Raw genomic sequence first — 13,622 nt, 5'->3', positions numbered from 1 at the left:
TATATATAGTATATACATACACAGACACACATCTAAAGAAAAGAAGCTTGTACATCAATCAGCTAATTAAATTTTCATTTCCTCCAAAGCTATCAAACTCCTAATAAATTTCCAAATGAAGCAACCAATGAAACTCGTCTTCATCCCCTATGCCGGCACCGGCCACCTCATCTCCGCCGTGGAGATGGCAAAGCTCCTTGTCTCTCGAGACGAGAAACTCTTCATCACAGTCCTCATCATGAAGCTCCCCTTCGAATCCAAGGGTACAGAGGCCTACATATCCTCCCTCGAATCCTCTCCCGTGTTGTCACGTGTCAACTTCATCACCCTCCCACAGGCCGCCTCCGACGTCGACACGCGCAAAAGTCCCAACGCCTTCCGCAGCCAATTCGTCGAGAGCCACAAACCCTACGTCAAAGATGCTGTCTCCAAACTCGCCGAGTCAGAGTCCGAGTCGACTCGGGTTGCCGGGTTTGTCATCGACATGGTTTGCACGACAATGATCGACGTGGCCAATGATTTCGGAGTTCCTACGTACATGTTCTTCACTTCGCCGGCCGGGTTTCTCGGGCTGGTACTTAATATCCAAACGATTCGCGACGTGTATGGCAAGCACGTAAGCGAGTTCAAGGGCTCGGATGCTGAGTTGACACTGCCAACTTTTGTCGACTCGGTTCCGGCTGGAGTTTTGCCAAGCGTCCTTTTGGACAAGGATGGTGCGAAAGCTTTCCTTGGCTATGCCAACAGGTTTAGAGAACTCAAGGGTATTCTGATAAATACGTTCGTTGAGTTGGAATCACACGCCCTTGATTCACTTTCTGATGGTAAGACCCCACCTGTGTACCCTGTGGGACCTATTCTGAACCTAAAGATCAGTGAAACCGAAGTGGGTTCGAAGCAGGCTCAGCAGAAGTCGGATATATTGGAGTGGCTAGATGACCAGCCCGATTCATCTGTGGTGTTCCTGTGCTTTGGGAGCATGGGAAGCTTTGGTGAGGACCAGGTGAGGGAGATAGCATCGGGGTTGGAGCAGAGCGGGCATCGCTTCTTGTGGTCGCTGCGCCAGCCCCCACCAAAGGGGATTATCGCTTCCCCTAGTGACTATTCGGATCCTAAGGCAGTCCTACCTGAAGGATTCCTCGATCGGACAGCTGGGATTGGGAAGGTCATAGGTTGGGCTCCGCAAGTGGCGATCCTAGCCCACTCGGCCGTTGGAGGGTTCGTGTCCCATTGCGGGTGGAATTCCACGTTGGAGAGCCTATGGTTTGGCGTGCCGGTCGCCGCTTGGCCGGTGTACGCGGAGCAACAACTAAATGCATTTGAGTTGGTGAGGGAATTAGGATTGGCGGTGGAAGTTAATATGGAGTATAGGAGGGACTTGTACGGTGAGTACCCAAATGTTGTGAAGGCACATGAACTAGAGCGAGGGATAAAGGAGTTGATGGAGAAGGATAGTGATGTGAGGAAGAGGGTGAAGGACATGAGTGAGAAGAGCAAGAAAGCCCTGATGGTTGGTGGCTCCTCTTACAATTCATTGGGACGTTTTCTTGATCAAATTTCCCTATGATTTGTCAAAGATTATGATCATTCTCAAGGAGAAATTTGGAAATTCAAAGGGTTAAATTTTTCTTGGAAAATATGTTGTCTTTTATTTTTACTAGCCTTCATGCACACGCTCACGAGCGTGCAGAAGATATTTTTTGAATCACGGCGTATTTCGAGTGATTTACATATTGTAAACGTATTTATATGCGTGAATTGACAAACGGAAAGTCAAATATTTGAAGTAAATAAATAATCTTAGATCTTGCTAGAAAAAACCCCTCACAAACCAATCAAAGCAGTTGAATTTACATTTAGAATAAAGAAAATAATATTTAATGAACAACTGATTGAATCATATTATTGCTAGCCAATCAAAGCAGTTAAATTACGTGTATTGAATGACTTCACTTTTTGCATCATAATTTTTTTGGATAGAATTCAACATATGTTGGACTGTGCATGTAATTAAGTTGAGAAAGTTTTATTTGTAATTAGTAGTTGGCCGCTTACTTGACTATGCTGTGTTGGTATCACTGCGGGTTTCCCTTGACCCGACATGACCTTATTACCGTTTCAATTGTGAACAAACCCTGACCCCAACATTTCGTTGTGAACAAGATTCCGATTCGATGATAAATCTTTCATTGCTTTACAAAACGAAAAGGTTATCAATGTCGAATTGGTTGCACTTATGGTCCACTAAAGATGGTTTTAAAGGATGTAATCTTAGAGTAAACTTGATAGATCATAATTTACAACTTATATTAAGTAAATTCACTCTTAATACACAGAGGCCTCCTATGGTAAGAACAACACATGCCAGACTCCTCCTCCCCTCCCCATCCTATCGTCCAAACATGATCGGATATCCTCAAATGAACAGTACATGTCAGATTTTATGTTGATTAAACTAGAACAACATTGGTGTGCTAAGTAATTGAAATCTTGATTGAATGTGCGTGCATCGGGTCGATTTTCAATTGTTCAACTTTCTACTCAAGACAATATGAAACATATGGTAAGTGCTGAGTACCAAAATAAAAAAAGTGAAACTTAATTGGTAGTGCTAATCCATAGATATATGTTTTCAATTCCTACTCTTTGACCTACTTATACATAATGGCAAAGCAATTGCATAGTGGACTACGAATACTAGTGGAACCAAAATCAAATTTGATACCTTTTTAATTATCTGGCTTGATTTCCAAGTATTTCCCAATATTATACCCGTGTCGGGGCCTGAAATTGGATTGAGAACAATGAAATTGCCGTGAAAAGCCTCATTTGGTGGGAAGCTCGCTGCACCAATGCCCAAATGAAAGTTAGGGTTTTGTTTCTAGGGTCGAGGTGAGTCAGGTGGTGGTGGTGGATGGTGTCAGAAAGTGCAGGAACGGCGAGATCGCCGTCTTGAGCTCAGGGAAGACGACGATGTTCATTTGGGTGGAAATGAAAGTTGGGGTGACGCTGAGTTGTTTTCTAGTGGTGGGTGGCTTCGATTCGCCGGAAAAACTCTCGAGTAGGCGTCGAAAAAGGCTGCAGGAAACGGGTTTGAAGTTGGTTCGCGCTAGGGTAAACGGGTCACATCCGGGTCAGCTGTCCACTTCCTTTTCCACATATTTTGACTTGCTATTTATAGCAAGTCTAAAATTACTATTTGAACCCGACTTATGTTGCTTGTAATTTCTTAGTTATGGTCCACTTCACAAACAATTTTTGCCTATGCACCCGTGGAATCGAACTCTATTAAAAAACATTAAGGATGACCCTAAAAGGTCTACATATTTTAAATAGACACTTTGGATGCGGTCCCTAATTATCAATGTTCTTTTATTGAAACCTTTGTGATTTTTATTTTTTGATCGAAGTCCCTGACAGTAATGTAATAATGTATTTCTATATATAAAGTGAGCACCCTAAAATGGTGAAACATTCAAAATACCATAAATTGCCCTTTAAGAATTTCATAAATTACAATTGAACCAAAAGAAGCTAAAGTATTTAACCATATTTTTATTTTGAATGAATTTAATATTTAAAATTATAGAAAAAAAACAAAAACAAAACCTCCCACATTAGTGGGTGGTTTCAAGTCATTAATTCATTTTTTTTAAAATAATTTTAAAAAAAATATGTAAATTAATTATTTAAATAAAAATATATAAAAAGGTCAATTGCCACACGCGTATGCGTGTGGCAAGAGGCTAGTTTCTATATAAGTTATTATATTTTTAACTTAAAAATAAAATTTGTAGTTATTTATATTAATGAGATTTAAAATAAAACCCATAATCTATGGGATTAAAAATATTAAAAATAAATTATACTCTCCAATATATTGTGTGTATCCATATATATATATATATATATATATATATTATACATGAGTACGTTCATAAAAAATACTAACCAAAAAATTATTGTACCAAAACATGGGTACATTTTTCAAAAAGACAAAAAAAGAAGAATATATTAGGCTTAATAACATTATTAAATTTCTTCTATTAAACTTGACATAATACATTTTCAAATCAACGAAATAGAATGTACCCATATAAGTTTTAAAATGGATTAGAGAAAATATTGAATGAATTTTATATAAAAAAAATGGGTACATTGTGTATTAAAAAAAGGGTACATTTTTCATATAACAAATTAGTACATATTGTGTATTAAAAAAAAGGGTACATTTTTCATATAACAAATTGGTACATATCAATTTTTTTTTTGTAAAAATGTAATGGGTACAAACTTATTCTAATTTTATTTTTTATATTTTGAAAATGTTTGAATTGAAAGTTAATTAGGATTTTAATAAGGGTGTGTGACACACCCTGACCCAGAGAATTAAGGCGTGCTGGCCGTCACGTGAGCGTGACGTAACCATAAGTGCGACACGAAAGCGAAATAATAACATACACAAGACGAGTTAATACAAATACATAAATTCAGAGCATAGGTTTAAGTGCAGTCAAGTAGGACCATAATTTAAAGTACAACACCCGCAGGTGAGTCCTACATGCAGTACGTCTGTCAGAATGCCGAAAAGGACCTCGAGAGTCACCAACTGCTAACTAGAACCTGGAGGGGCGCAAAACAAAATGAGTGGGTCAGTAAAACCAAAGATTTTCGAAAACATTTCATTTAAAACATTTCTAACCCCTCACCGTAAAACCTGTATACTTTCCCAGAAATATATATATATATATAAAACCATATGAAATCTCAAAACTTAAATCCCAAATCTTTAACATTTTTCAAGAAAAACATGCCATGCCATAATTCAAAATATAAATCAGGTGAAATAAGGAATCAATCGGAGACCCTGCAGTTGGTCCTATATGATTAATTCAATAGCTCAATATCCCACTAAGCCGGAGTCACCACAGTGACCTATACGGCCCTACTCTGCACATTACTCGGAACTACGTAAGGTAGTCTATACGATGAAAGGTGTAAAAATACGCTCTAGTGCTTCTCTTATCATATCATCAGCGCACATAACTAAGGTCACCCACTAGTCGGAATCACGCCTAGTGATCTATACGACTAGCATGTCGGAACCCTCACATGGTATGTACGACATCCACCTACTTGGATCCAAGGCGAGCGTGCGGTGTGGTGAATAATACAAGCACTAACACCTAGGGTGCAGGTTATGAGCTCAAAACATCTCAACAACAAACAATTCAATGAATAAATGAACTCACCTGACTTACCTGTGCATTCACAGCGCCATGCAACATGTATGCATCATATATCCATCATATAATTCATATGAAATTCACATTTTTCAAATAATTCTATGCATGGCATTTTTAAAACATATTTTCATATAAATTCATTTTCTGGGAAAAATCGATAGTATAAAGGTAATACAAAAACAAAACTGCCCACTCACTGATAAGTTGACGGGTCGTAACCCCCGTGGCGTCCCTGGATGCGGTTGTCCTCGGGATACGTCTCACCTATATGCGAAACAACTAAAATGACATTATTTAAAGCACATCACCAACGTTTCGTAATAATTTCTCATACGATGCTCAATTTTGACAAATGAATACACCAACGCGATCTACACAACCTCACGAGCATCGCAATATTTTTAAAATAATTTTTTGAGGTCTCATGCGCCCCCACGCGCCGAATTAGGCACGGGTCTACGCGCCCCACACGCGCGGCCACGTGCGAGTCATGCGGACGGCGTCAGTTGACGCCGTCAGGAATATTCCCGGAATATTCCGTCAGGACTAACGGTTACCGTTACTGCCGTCAGGAATATTCTGTTAAAACTAACGGAATATTCCTCCTTCTTCTCCGACCTACCCTCGCCGGACTCCGGTCACCGGAAAACTGGAAAATTTTCCAATTCACTAATCTCACTCGATTTTCATCCATTTTTCTCGCATTTTACACCAAATTGAAGCCCTAAGTGAGTACTATCACGTTGAACTAGTTTTAAACACCAAAAATCACGGGATCGTACCTTCCAAAAATCCAAGAAAATCGGCCAAACTCGAACTAGGTGATCCCGACATCCAATTCTTCCAAACGAAGCACTCCGAGCTTCCTTAGGACTTCACCAAGCTTCCTACAAGCTTCAAATTCCCAAAAACATAAGGATTTACGTGTGCATGAACAGTGCACCTTCACGGGGAGTTTAAAAACTAGGGTTTCCGAAGGAAAGGTTACCTGAGATTGGTATCAATGTGCTCGTGGTGTCCTCAGGAGTCCAGTGGTGTCCTTAATATCGTCGATCCACCAAGTTTGGAGGGTTTTGGGGTTCGTCCGTACTATTTCGAGAGGAAGAGAGAGACTGAGAGTGAGAGATCGTGAGGGAGGAGAGAGAGAGAGGAGTCACGGGGAAGAGAGAGAGAGGGAGAGGGTCATGTGTGGTCCAAAACAATCCACACCACCCATTTCTAATGCCCAAATCAACTTAACAAAAATTTAAATTAATGAACCAACTCACATAATATTTTCTTTTACCCTTGCATAATTTTGAACCAATAAAATTTCACACACACGTACCTTAGTAACAACAAGGGCATTTCCGTCATTTCACATTCCCGTCAAAAGTACCTCCGGGACGGGCTGTGACAGTGTGAGTATTAAAACTCTAAATCAATTACTAATTTTTATTATAAAAATTATGTAACTTACATGTAATTCATTAATATATTAATGATAAAGACTTTGATCAAAATCTAAAAACTAATAAAGTCTTAATCAATGAATATTAAAAACTAAGGACTGGACACTAATTTTTTCTATTTTAAATAACTATTTACGAAAATTCAAAATTTATAGCTAAGTAACTAAAACTCTAAAATTAACGAAAATAAAGTAATTTTGTGTATACCTAAGATTAATTAGTGACATCTGGGAATCAGATTTCACACTCCAAGTTGGAAAGCCTATGGTTTGGCGTGCCGGTCGTGATGTGGCCATTGTACGAGGCTAAGAGCATTTTCAAAGGAGATGTCAAATTTTGAACATAAAATTAAAATTTGACAGCCTATGTGGCATTTTGACAACTTTTAAAGTTTTTATTGTCCACCCAATAAGTCAAATTAAATTATTATTTTATTATATTATAAAATAAACGATTAAATTAGTAAAAACTTAATTGCGACATTAATTGCAAAATGGTACCGTTTCCCTTATATATTAATCAGGCGGGGTTAAAAAGAACAGAGGGGTCAACAACAACATTAATTGGAATGATGATTAAATCAATAAAAAATTAATAAAAAGCATTAATAATTAATTTTGAAGCTGCTGTTAAATTTGACAACAACTCTCTTGCTGCCAATCTATGTCATCGTCACGTAGGATTTGACATTTCGGTTGGAGACCACTTGGTCTTTTTTTACTATTATAACTTAAGTGGACATTTTGATATCTCTTTTGGAGATGCTCTAACAATGCATTTGAGTTGGACAGGGAATTGGGATTGGCCGAGGAAATTAATATCTAGTACAGGAAGGACTTTTACGGTGAGAGTCCGAATGTTAAGGCACATGAACAGGAGCGTAGGATAAAGGAGATGATGGAGAAGGATAGTGACGTGAGGAAGAGGTTGAAGGACATGGTGAGGAGCAAGAAACCCTTGATGGTTGATTGTTCCCCTTACAATTCTTTCGGACGTTTTGTTGATCAAATTTCCCCTTTGATTTGTAAAGATTATTGATCATTCTTAAGGAGAACTTTGAAAATTCAAAAAGTTTAAGAAAATTTTCTAGGAAAATTTGTTATTTTTTATTTGTGTTGTTTACATGTCACTATTAGTCTACTAGCATTAAAATACTGTGTTGTCATATACATTTGGTCGGTTCATATAATTCTGAAACAATTATGTCACGCTGCATCTTACACCAGTAGTTTGACAAATCCCAACCACTTTTCTAATTGAGATGGTACAAGCGTGAAAGATGGATTGCAAAATGACTTCTTGTTTAGTTAATGACTTCGTCAACTCTTCCACGTAATTAGTCTGCTTTGCAGATTTAGTTAACGAATTCTTTTACGTGAACCGTTACTTAACAACTAATGAAAATGATTTGCCGATTTCACAGTTTACTTCTTTCATTAATGAACTATTATTTGCTTTTTGGGTTACAATTGTGAGTTTCAACACTAGACATGGTTTACTCGTGCCTATTATTTTACACTCACAATTGGGCTGATTTGATTGGCTTCCCATGAATGAAATCTTGTTGAAGAATGTAATTCCGCATCAGAAACTCTACATATTAAATTACGTGTATTGAATGACTTCATTTCTTACAACAAAATATTTTGTGATGAAATTTAACATATGACTGATTGTGCATGTAACTAAGTTGAGAAAATTTCGTTTTGTGATTAGTATAATGGCTGCTTACCCCGCTCTGACGTCTTGATATCGGACTATACTACTGCTCCAATTGTTAACAAACCCAACCCCAGCATTCTAATTGTGAACAAGATTCTAATTCGATGATGAATCTTTCGTTGCTTTTGAGAAAAGAAGAAGAAAAGATTACCACTGTATAGAACATGGTGTGCTTAGTAACTGAAATCTTGACCGCGTGTGAACCATGTCGGTTTTCAATTCTTCAACATTCTACTCAAGGCAATATGAAACGTAAGTACCAAAATAAAAAGTGAAACTTAATTGGTGGTACTTATCCCATAGACTACGGCTAGTGGAGGAACCAAAATAAAATTTGACAACCTTTTGTTTTATCTTCTTGCTATTGATGTCCAAGTCTTTCCAGTATGAAAATTAATTAAGATCTTGACGTGTAGGGAATCCAGAAACTATGAGCGAAGGCATGACATCATACCATTCTACTATAAAATGAAAGAGTTTTTCTAAATAAAACAGCTCAGCTTTTCATTGCCATTTCTCAAAAGATGAAGAGACCAGCACAACTAGTGTTCGTTCCCGCCCCAATCATTGGCCACATCGTATCAACGGTCGAGATGGCAAAGCAACTCGTTGCTCGGGACGACCAACTGTTTATCACAGTCCTCGTCATGAAGCTTCCCCACGCCCAACCATTCACCAACACTGATTCTTCAATCTCTCACCGCATCAACTTCGTCAACCTCCCCGAAGCCCAACCGGACAAACAAGACACTGTCCCCAATCCCGGGTCCTTCTTAAGAATGCTCGTCGAAAATCACACATCTCACGTCAGAGACGCCGTTATCAACTTACTCCTCGAGTCAGATCAGTCTGAGTCGACGTCGAACCCTCGGCTTGCCGGGTTCGTGCTCGACATGTTTTGCGCAAGCCTAATGGACGTGGCCAACGAATTTAAGGTTCCCTCCTACCTGTTCTTCACCTCCAACGCTTCGACTCTCGCACTTAAGTTCCATTTTCAATCGCTTTGTGACGAGGGGGGAATAGATATAACTGAGTTGACGAGCTCAACCGCTGAATTGGCCGTCCCGAGTTTCACCAACCCTTACCCTGCCTCTGTCTTGCCTGGTTCGTTTCTGGACAAGGAGAGCACCAAAACAATCCTCAACTCCGTCAACAGGTTTAAACAAACCAAGGGTATTTTGGTTAATACATTCATGGAGCTAGAATCGCATGCTCTTCATTATCTTGATTCTGGTGATAAAATCCCACCCGTGTATCCGGTGGGACCCTTATTGAACCTCAAAAGTAGTGATGAAGATAAGGTCTCGGATGTCTTGAGGTGGCTTGATGATCAGCCTCCTTTCTCGGTGGTGTTCCTGTGTTTTGGAAGCATGGGAAGTTTCGGTGAGGCCCAGGTGAAAGAGATAGCGTGCGCGCTAGAGCACAGCGGACATCGGTTTTTGTGGTCCCTTCGCCGGCCCCCACCTAAAGGCAAGAGAGCTATGCCAAGCGACTACGAGGATCTAAAGACAGTCTTGCCCGAAGGGTTTCTTGATCGGACTGCTACGGTTGGGAAGGTGATTGGTTGGGCCCCGCAAGCGGCCATCCTAGGCCATCCGGCAATCGGAGGGTTTGTATCACATTGCGGGTGGAATTCTACGTTGGAAAGTTTATGGAATGGCGTGCCAATTGCCGCATGGCCAATGTACGCGGAGCAAAACGTGAATGCCTTTCAATTGGTGGTGGAGTTGGGATTGGCAGTGGAGATTAAGATGGATTATCGGAGGGACAGCGACGTGGTGGTGAGCGCAGAAGACATAGAAAGAGGGATAAGGCGAGTGATGGAGCTTGACAGTGATCTAAGGAAAAGAGTGAAGGAGATGAGTGAAAAGAGCAAGAAAGCCTTGGTGGATGGTGGTTCTTCTTACTCTTCATTAGGGCGTTTTATTGATCAAATTTAATTGGGTTGGGGGGGGGGGGGGCTTTTATATTCTCCTCGCTTATTTTTACGTTATGTAATTTGCAATGTTTGTATTGTAAGTTTTTCGTTGTAATACATAGTTCAACATATCAAATCTCAAAATCTTGTGGTAACATTTTCTCTTCTCTAAAAATCTAACTTCCTTACGTATGTGTGAACAAGTAACCTTGATGTCGAGATTTTCAGAAAATGGCCCTGTACTGATCAATTCAGCTGGCATGTGTGCCTAATGCATGCCTAAAAATTAATTTGGATCATCATTTTCAACATAGAGTTTTTTTTAACTGATAATGGAAGCTCCAGATGACCAACTCTTCATTACAAACTATGAGCATTGCCAACTAATAACTTAATAGACATGTTTTAACACTCAATCAATTTATTTTGGGCAGATAAATTTACATTCTTGTGCTTTACATGGTGTTTGTTGTAAACTTGTAATCCATCGATCCTATGCGCGAGAATATATATACACTTCCCCATTTCTGACCTCAATATATGCAGATAAGTCTTGTGTTCGCAGTTGCGTGATATTCAAGGAATCATGAGGGACTTAAGTTCACTGATATGAGCTGTCTATTTCATCAGCTGCTATACACACTATACACTACCAAAACAAATAGTCACAGCTAGCCCCACTCTTTGTCTACGTATGTGATTAAATCCTCTGCATTCATTTTATGTGTGGTTTTTTTTTGGTCTCTGTTACTCTTCTACCAAGGTTCTAAAAAACGCTAGGCGCTAGTCGGACGGCGGGTTGGCGCCTAGCGCCTAGGCGGCCTAGGAGGATTTAGGTAAATTTCTTGTATATCTTGTAAATAAGTGCATATTGATACTTACAAAAAATTATACTAGTGTGAAATCCATGGATAAGATAATAAAAAAATGATAAAATGCAAAAAGAGTATCCAACAAGTCCAAATTTTATAAACAAATTAAGCATGTCTGTCATATAACCATAGTGGGGAGTATTGTCGGTTGACACATGTACAATAAGTTGACAATTTAAAACCACATAAAATGCAAAATAGGAGGAAAATAAGGAAATATAGTAATGTAGATAGGATAATTAAATTTAATATATAATTATTAGAGGTTAATTAAGGGGATAAGTAGATAATATGGTAATTTATCATTCTTTTAAAGTAGGTTAATTAAATTTAATATATAATTATTGAGTATTATGTTTTTTTAAAAGAAGAACATACATATATATGTGAGTATTTTAAGTAGATAATATGGTAATTTAAAATAGAAGACAACAAAACATTATTTATATATCCTCATAAAACATTATTTTAAGTAGATAGGTAAATAAAAAATAGACAACTCAGTGGTGGGTGGTTGAAAACCAATCAATTACTCTATGTAACCCACCACCCCACGTTTCTCACATAATCCAAGGTGGAGTCCGGTCCTATTACTGCCTTTGACCCCTTGGAAAGTGGAAACCTTCATTTTAAAATGTAAATTTACCAAAATTTACGAAATTTATGAAAATGCCATTTGAGGCTAATACGTTAACTTTTGTTGACCGCCTTATCATGTCACTTAAGATCCGTTTTCTTGGTGTATACTCGTAGTACTTGTCGCTACGAACACGAACGTATTTTGGAGTTATAACGAATAAGTTATGAACGAACAAAGTTGAGGGCAAAATGGTCATTTGACCATATATCTGGAAGGCTCCAAATTTTGTTGGAACACCAATCTAATGCCATATGTGTGGCTGGGATGGAAAAGAAAGAAGAGAAATGAGGGAGAAATACGGTTGAGATGGAAAGAAATATGAGTGAAAGAAGGGGATGAGGACCAATCCAGGGTAGAGAGGATGGATGATGACCAATGGGAGAAGAAAGAAAGAAGGGGAAATGAGGGAGATGAGAAGCACAAGATCCACGACCCGTTTCTCATTTTTCAACTCGACCCGGACGGTAACTATGGAATCCGACGATTTTTCGTTTGTTTTTTCAGCAAATCACTTCACTTAACCACCTAGAACCAACTCCACGACCTTCTTCTTCAAGTTCCACCCTAAATCTAATTATTTTTAACCTTGGTTTCGTGAGGGTACCACCGGCGGCACCATGGGAAGATCGGCAAAAATCTACCGTTTTTGCAAGCACCGCCATCGACCACCACCCTTGTTCAATTCCCTTCGAGGTCTGGATCAAAGCCCAAACAAGTTTGGGGGCGGTGGAGCTACGAATTCGACGAATCGAGGTTCACCCATTTTAGGGTTTCCGACGATTCGAGGGTGATTGGGGTGTTTCTCGGCCGAATTGGACTCGGCCCAGGTATAAAAGTTATTCTTCTCATTGAGATCTTCATTCTTGTAAACTTTGGAAATTTTTGGAGTTGTTCGATTTTTCGGCGAGTCGGGGTGGCTGGTTGCCACGTGCGGCAGCACGTGGGGGAAAAACTAGAGGTCCCTCCTTAGGTTTTCCGACGTGCTGAATCCAAATCCACCGTCCATTTTCCCAAATTCTATCGTTTAGGTATAGTTTTACTAAAAGGTCCCTAATTGTGTTTATGCGCGTTGGCGGGAACCGACGTCATCCTCACTAATTCGAGCGGTTCTCGGGCAATAAAATTTGTGAGTGGACCCCTTCTTAAACTATATGTTTTATAAATATTAGCCTAGCATGCACGATCTATTTCACGATTTGAATGTGATTTATATTATGGATTTATATTATGCCTCTATAGATTTCTATATTTATGGTTTAAGAGAAATTAAGAATTATTTAAATTATTTTTACGAAGGTTATTATTTATCAAACCTACATTTCACTAAAGGTGATGAATTATGGATTTACATATACAAATTATGTGGCTTTTGATCATGATTTATATTATGGATTCATGAGATGACGCTTTGAGTTTTGATGAGCTCTGGTTTTGATATGAGATTTTAAGATATGTTTTTGGTACTTACCTAGTGGGTTATCATACGGTACATTTGCACACCACATGTATAGATGTCTTTGGCCATAGGACACAGATAATGGAGGAGTGAGATATGATATATTATATACCTCCATTTTCATTGCCATAAACAGTGTTGGACAACTTCACTAGCCACGGCTAGTGTCAGTGTGGATGTATGCTATTTTATACAGCTTTACCTTCAGGTGATGGACATGTTATATAGCTTCACTTTCAGGTGATGGACATGTTATTCAGCTTCACCTTCGAGTGATGGATATGTACTGCCTTGGGGTGACTATGATACCCCTAGTT

At 38.9% G+C, this 13,622-nt stretch overlaps 2 protein-coding genes and 1 long non-coding RNA gene across 3 annotated transcripts; 2 read left to right on the top strand and 1 right to left on the bottom strand.

The window, feature by feature from the left end:
• Positions 1-31: 31 nt before the first annotated feature.
• LOC126582378 (putative UDP-glucose flavonoid 3-O-glucosyltransferase 3) lies at positions 32-1,820 on the top strand. The gene has a single exon (XM_050246524.1). It carries the CDS (start codon positions 116-118, stop codon positions 1,565-1,567), a length of 1,452 nt encoding a protein of 483 aa, XP_050102481.1. The 5' UTR covers positions 32-115; the 3' UTR covers positions 1,568-1,820.
• Positions 1,821-5,364: 3,544 nt separating this feature from the next.
• On the bottom strand, positions 5,365-6,392 carry LOC126582392 (uncharacterized). The gene is made up of 3 exons (XR_007609489.1): positions 6,235-6,392; positions 6,029-6,140; positions 5,365-5,525 (listed from the first exon to the last, which is right to left on the bottom strand). It is a non-coding gene; the product is annotated as an uncharacterized LOC126582392 (long non-coding RNA).
• Positions 6,393-8,896: 2,504 nt separating this feature from the next.
• LOC126582383 (UDP-glycosyltransferase 71A15) lies at positions 8,897-10,494 on the top strand. Its single transcript, XM_050246529.1, has one exon. The coding sequence runs from the start codon at positions 8,944-8,946 to the stop codon at positions 10,357-10,359; it is 1,416 nt and encodes a 471-aa protein (XP_050102486.1). The 5' UTR covers positions 8,897-8,943; the 3' UTR covers positions 10,360-10,494.
• Positions 10,495-13,622: the final 3,128 nt, after the last annotated feature.

The sequence above is a fragment of the Malus sylvestris genome, chromosome 9 (assembly GCF_916048215.2).
Source record: "Malus sylvestris chromosome 9, drMalSylv7.2, whole genome shotgun sequence".
Taxonomy (NCBI): domain Eukaryota; kingdom Viridiplantae; phylum Streptophyta; class Magnoliopsida; order Rosales; family Rosaceae; genus Malus; species Malus sylvestris.
The sequence above is the reverse complement of the archived record's forward strand: the minus strand, read 5'-3'. Positions and strand labels throughout refer to the sequence as shown.

Bases quoted from the DNA above. Each gene is read 5' to 3' on its own strand.
- LOC126582378 (XM_050246524.1), top strand. From the start codon at position 116: ATGAAGCAACCAATGAAACTCGTCTTCATCCCCTATGCCGGCACCGGC.
- LOC126582383 (XM_050246529.1), top strand. From the start codon at position 8,944: ATGAAGAGACCAGCACAACTAGTGTTCGTTCCCGCCCCAATCATTGGC.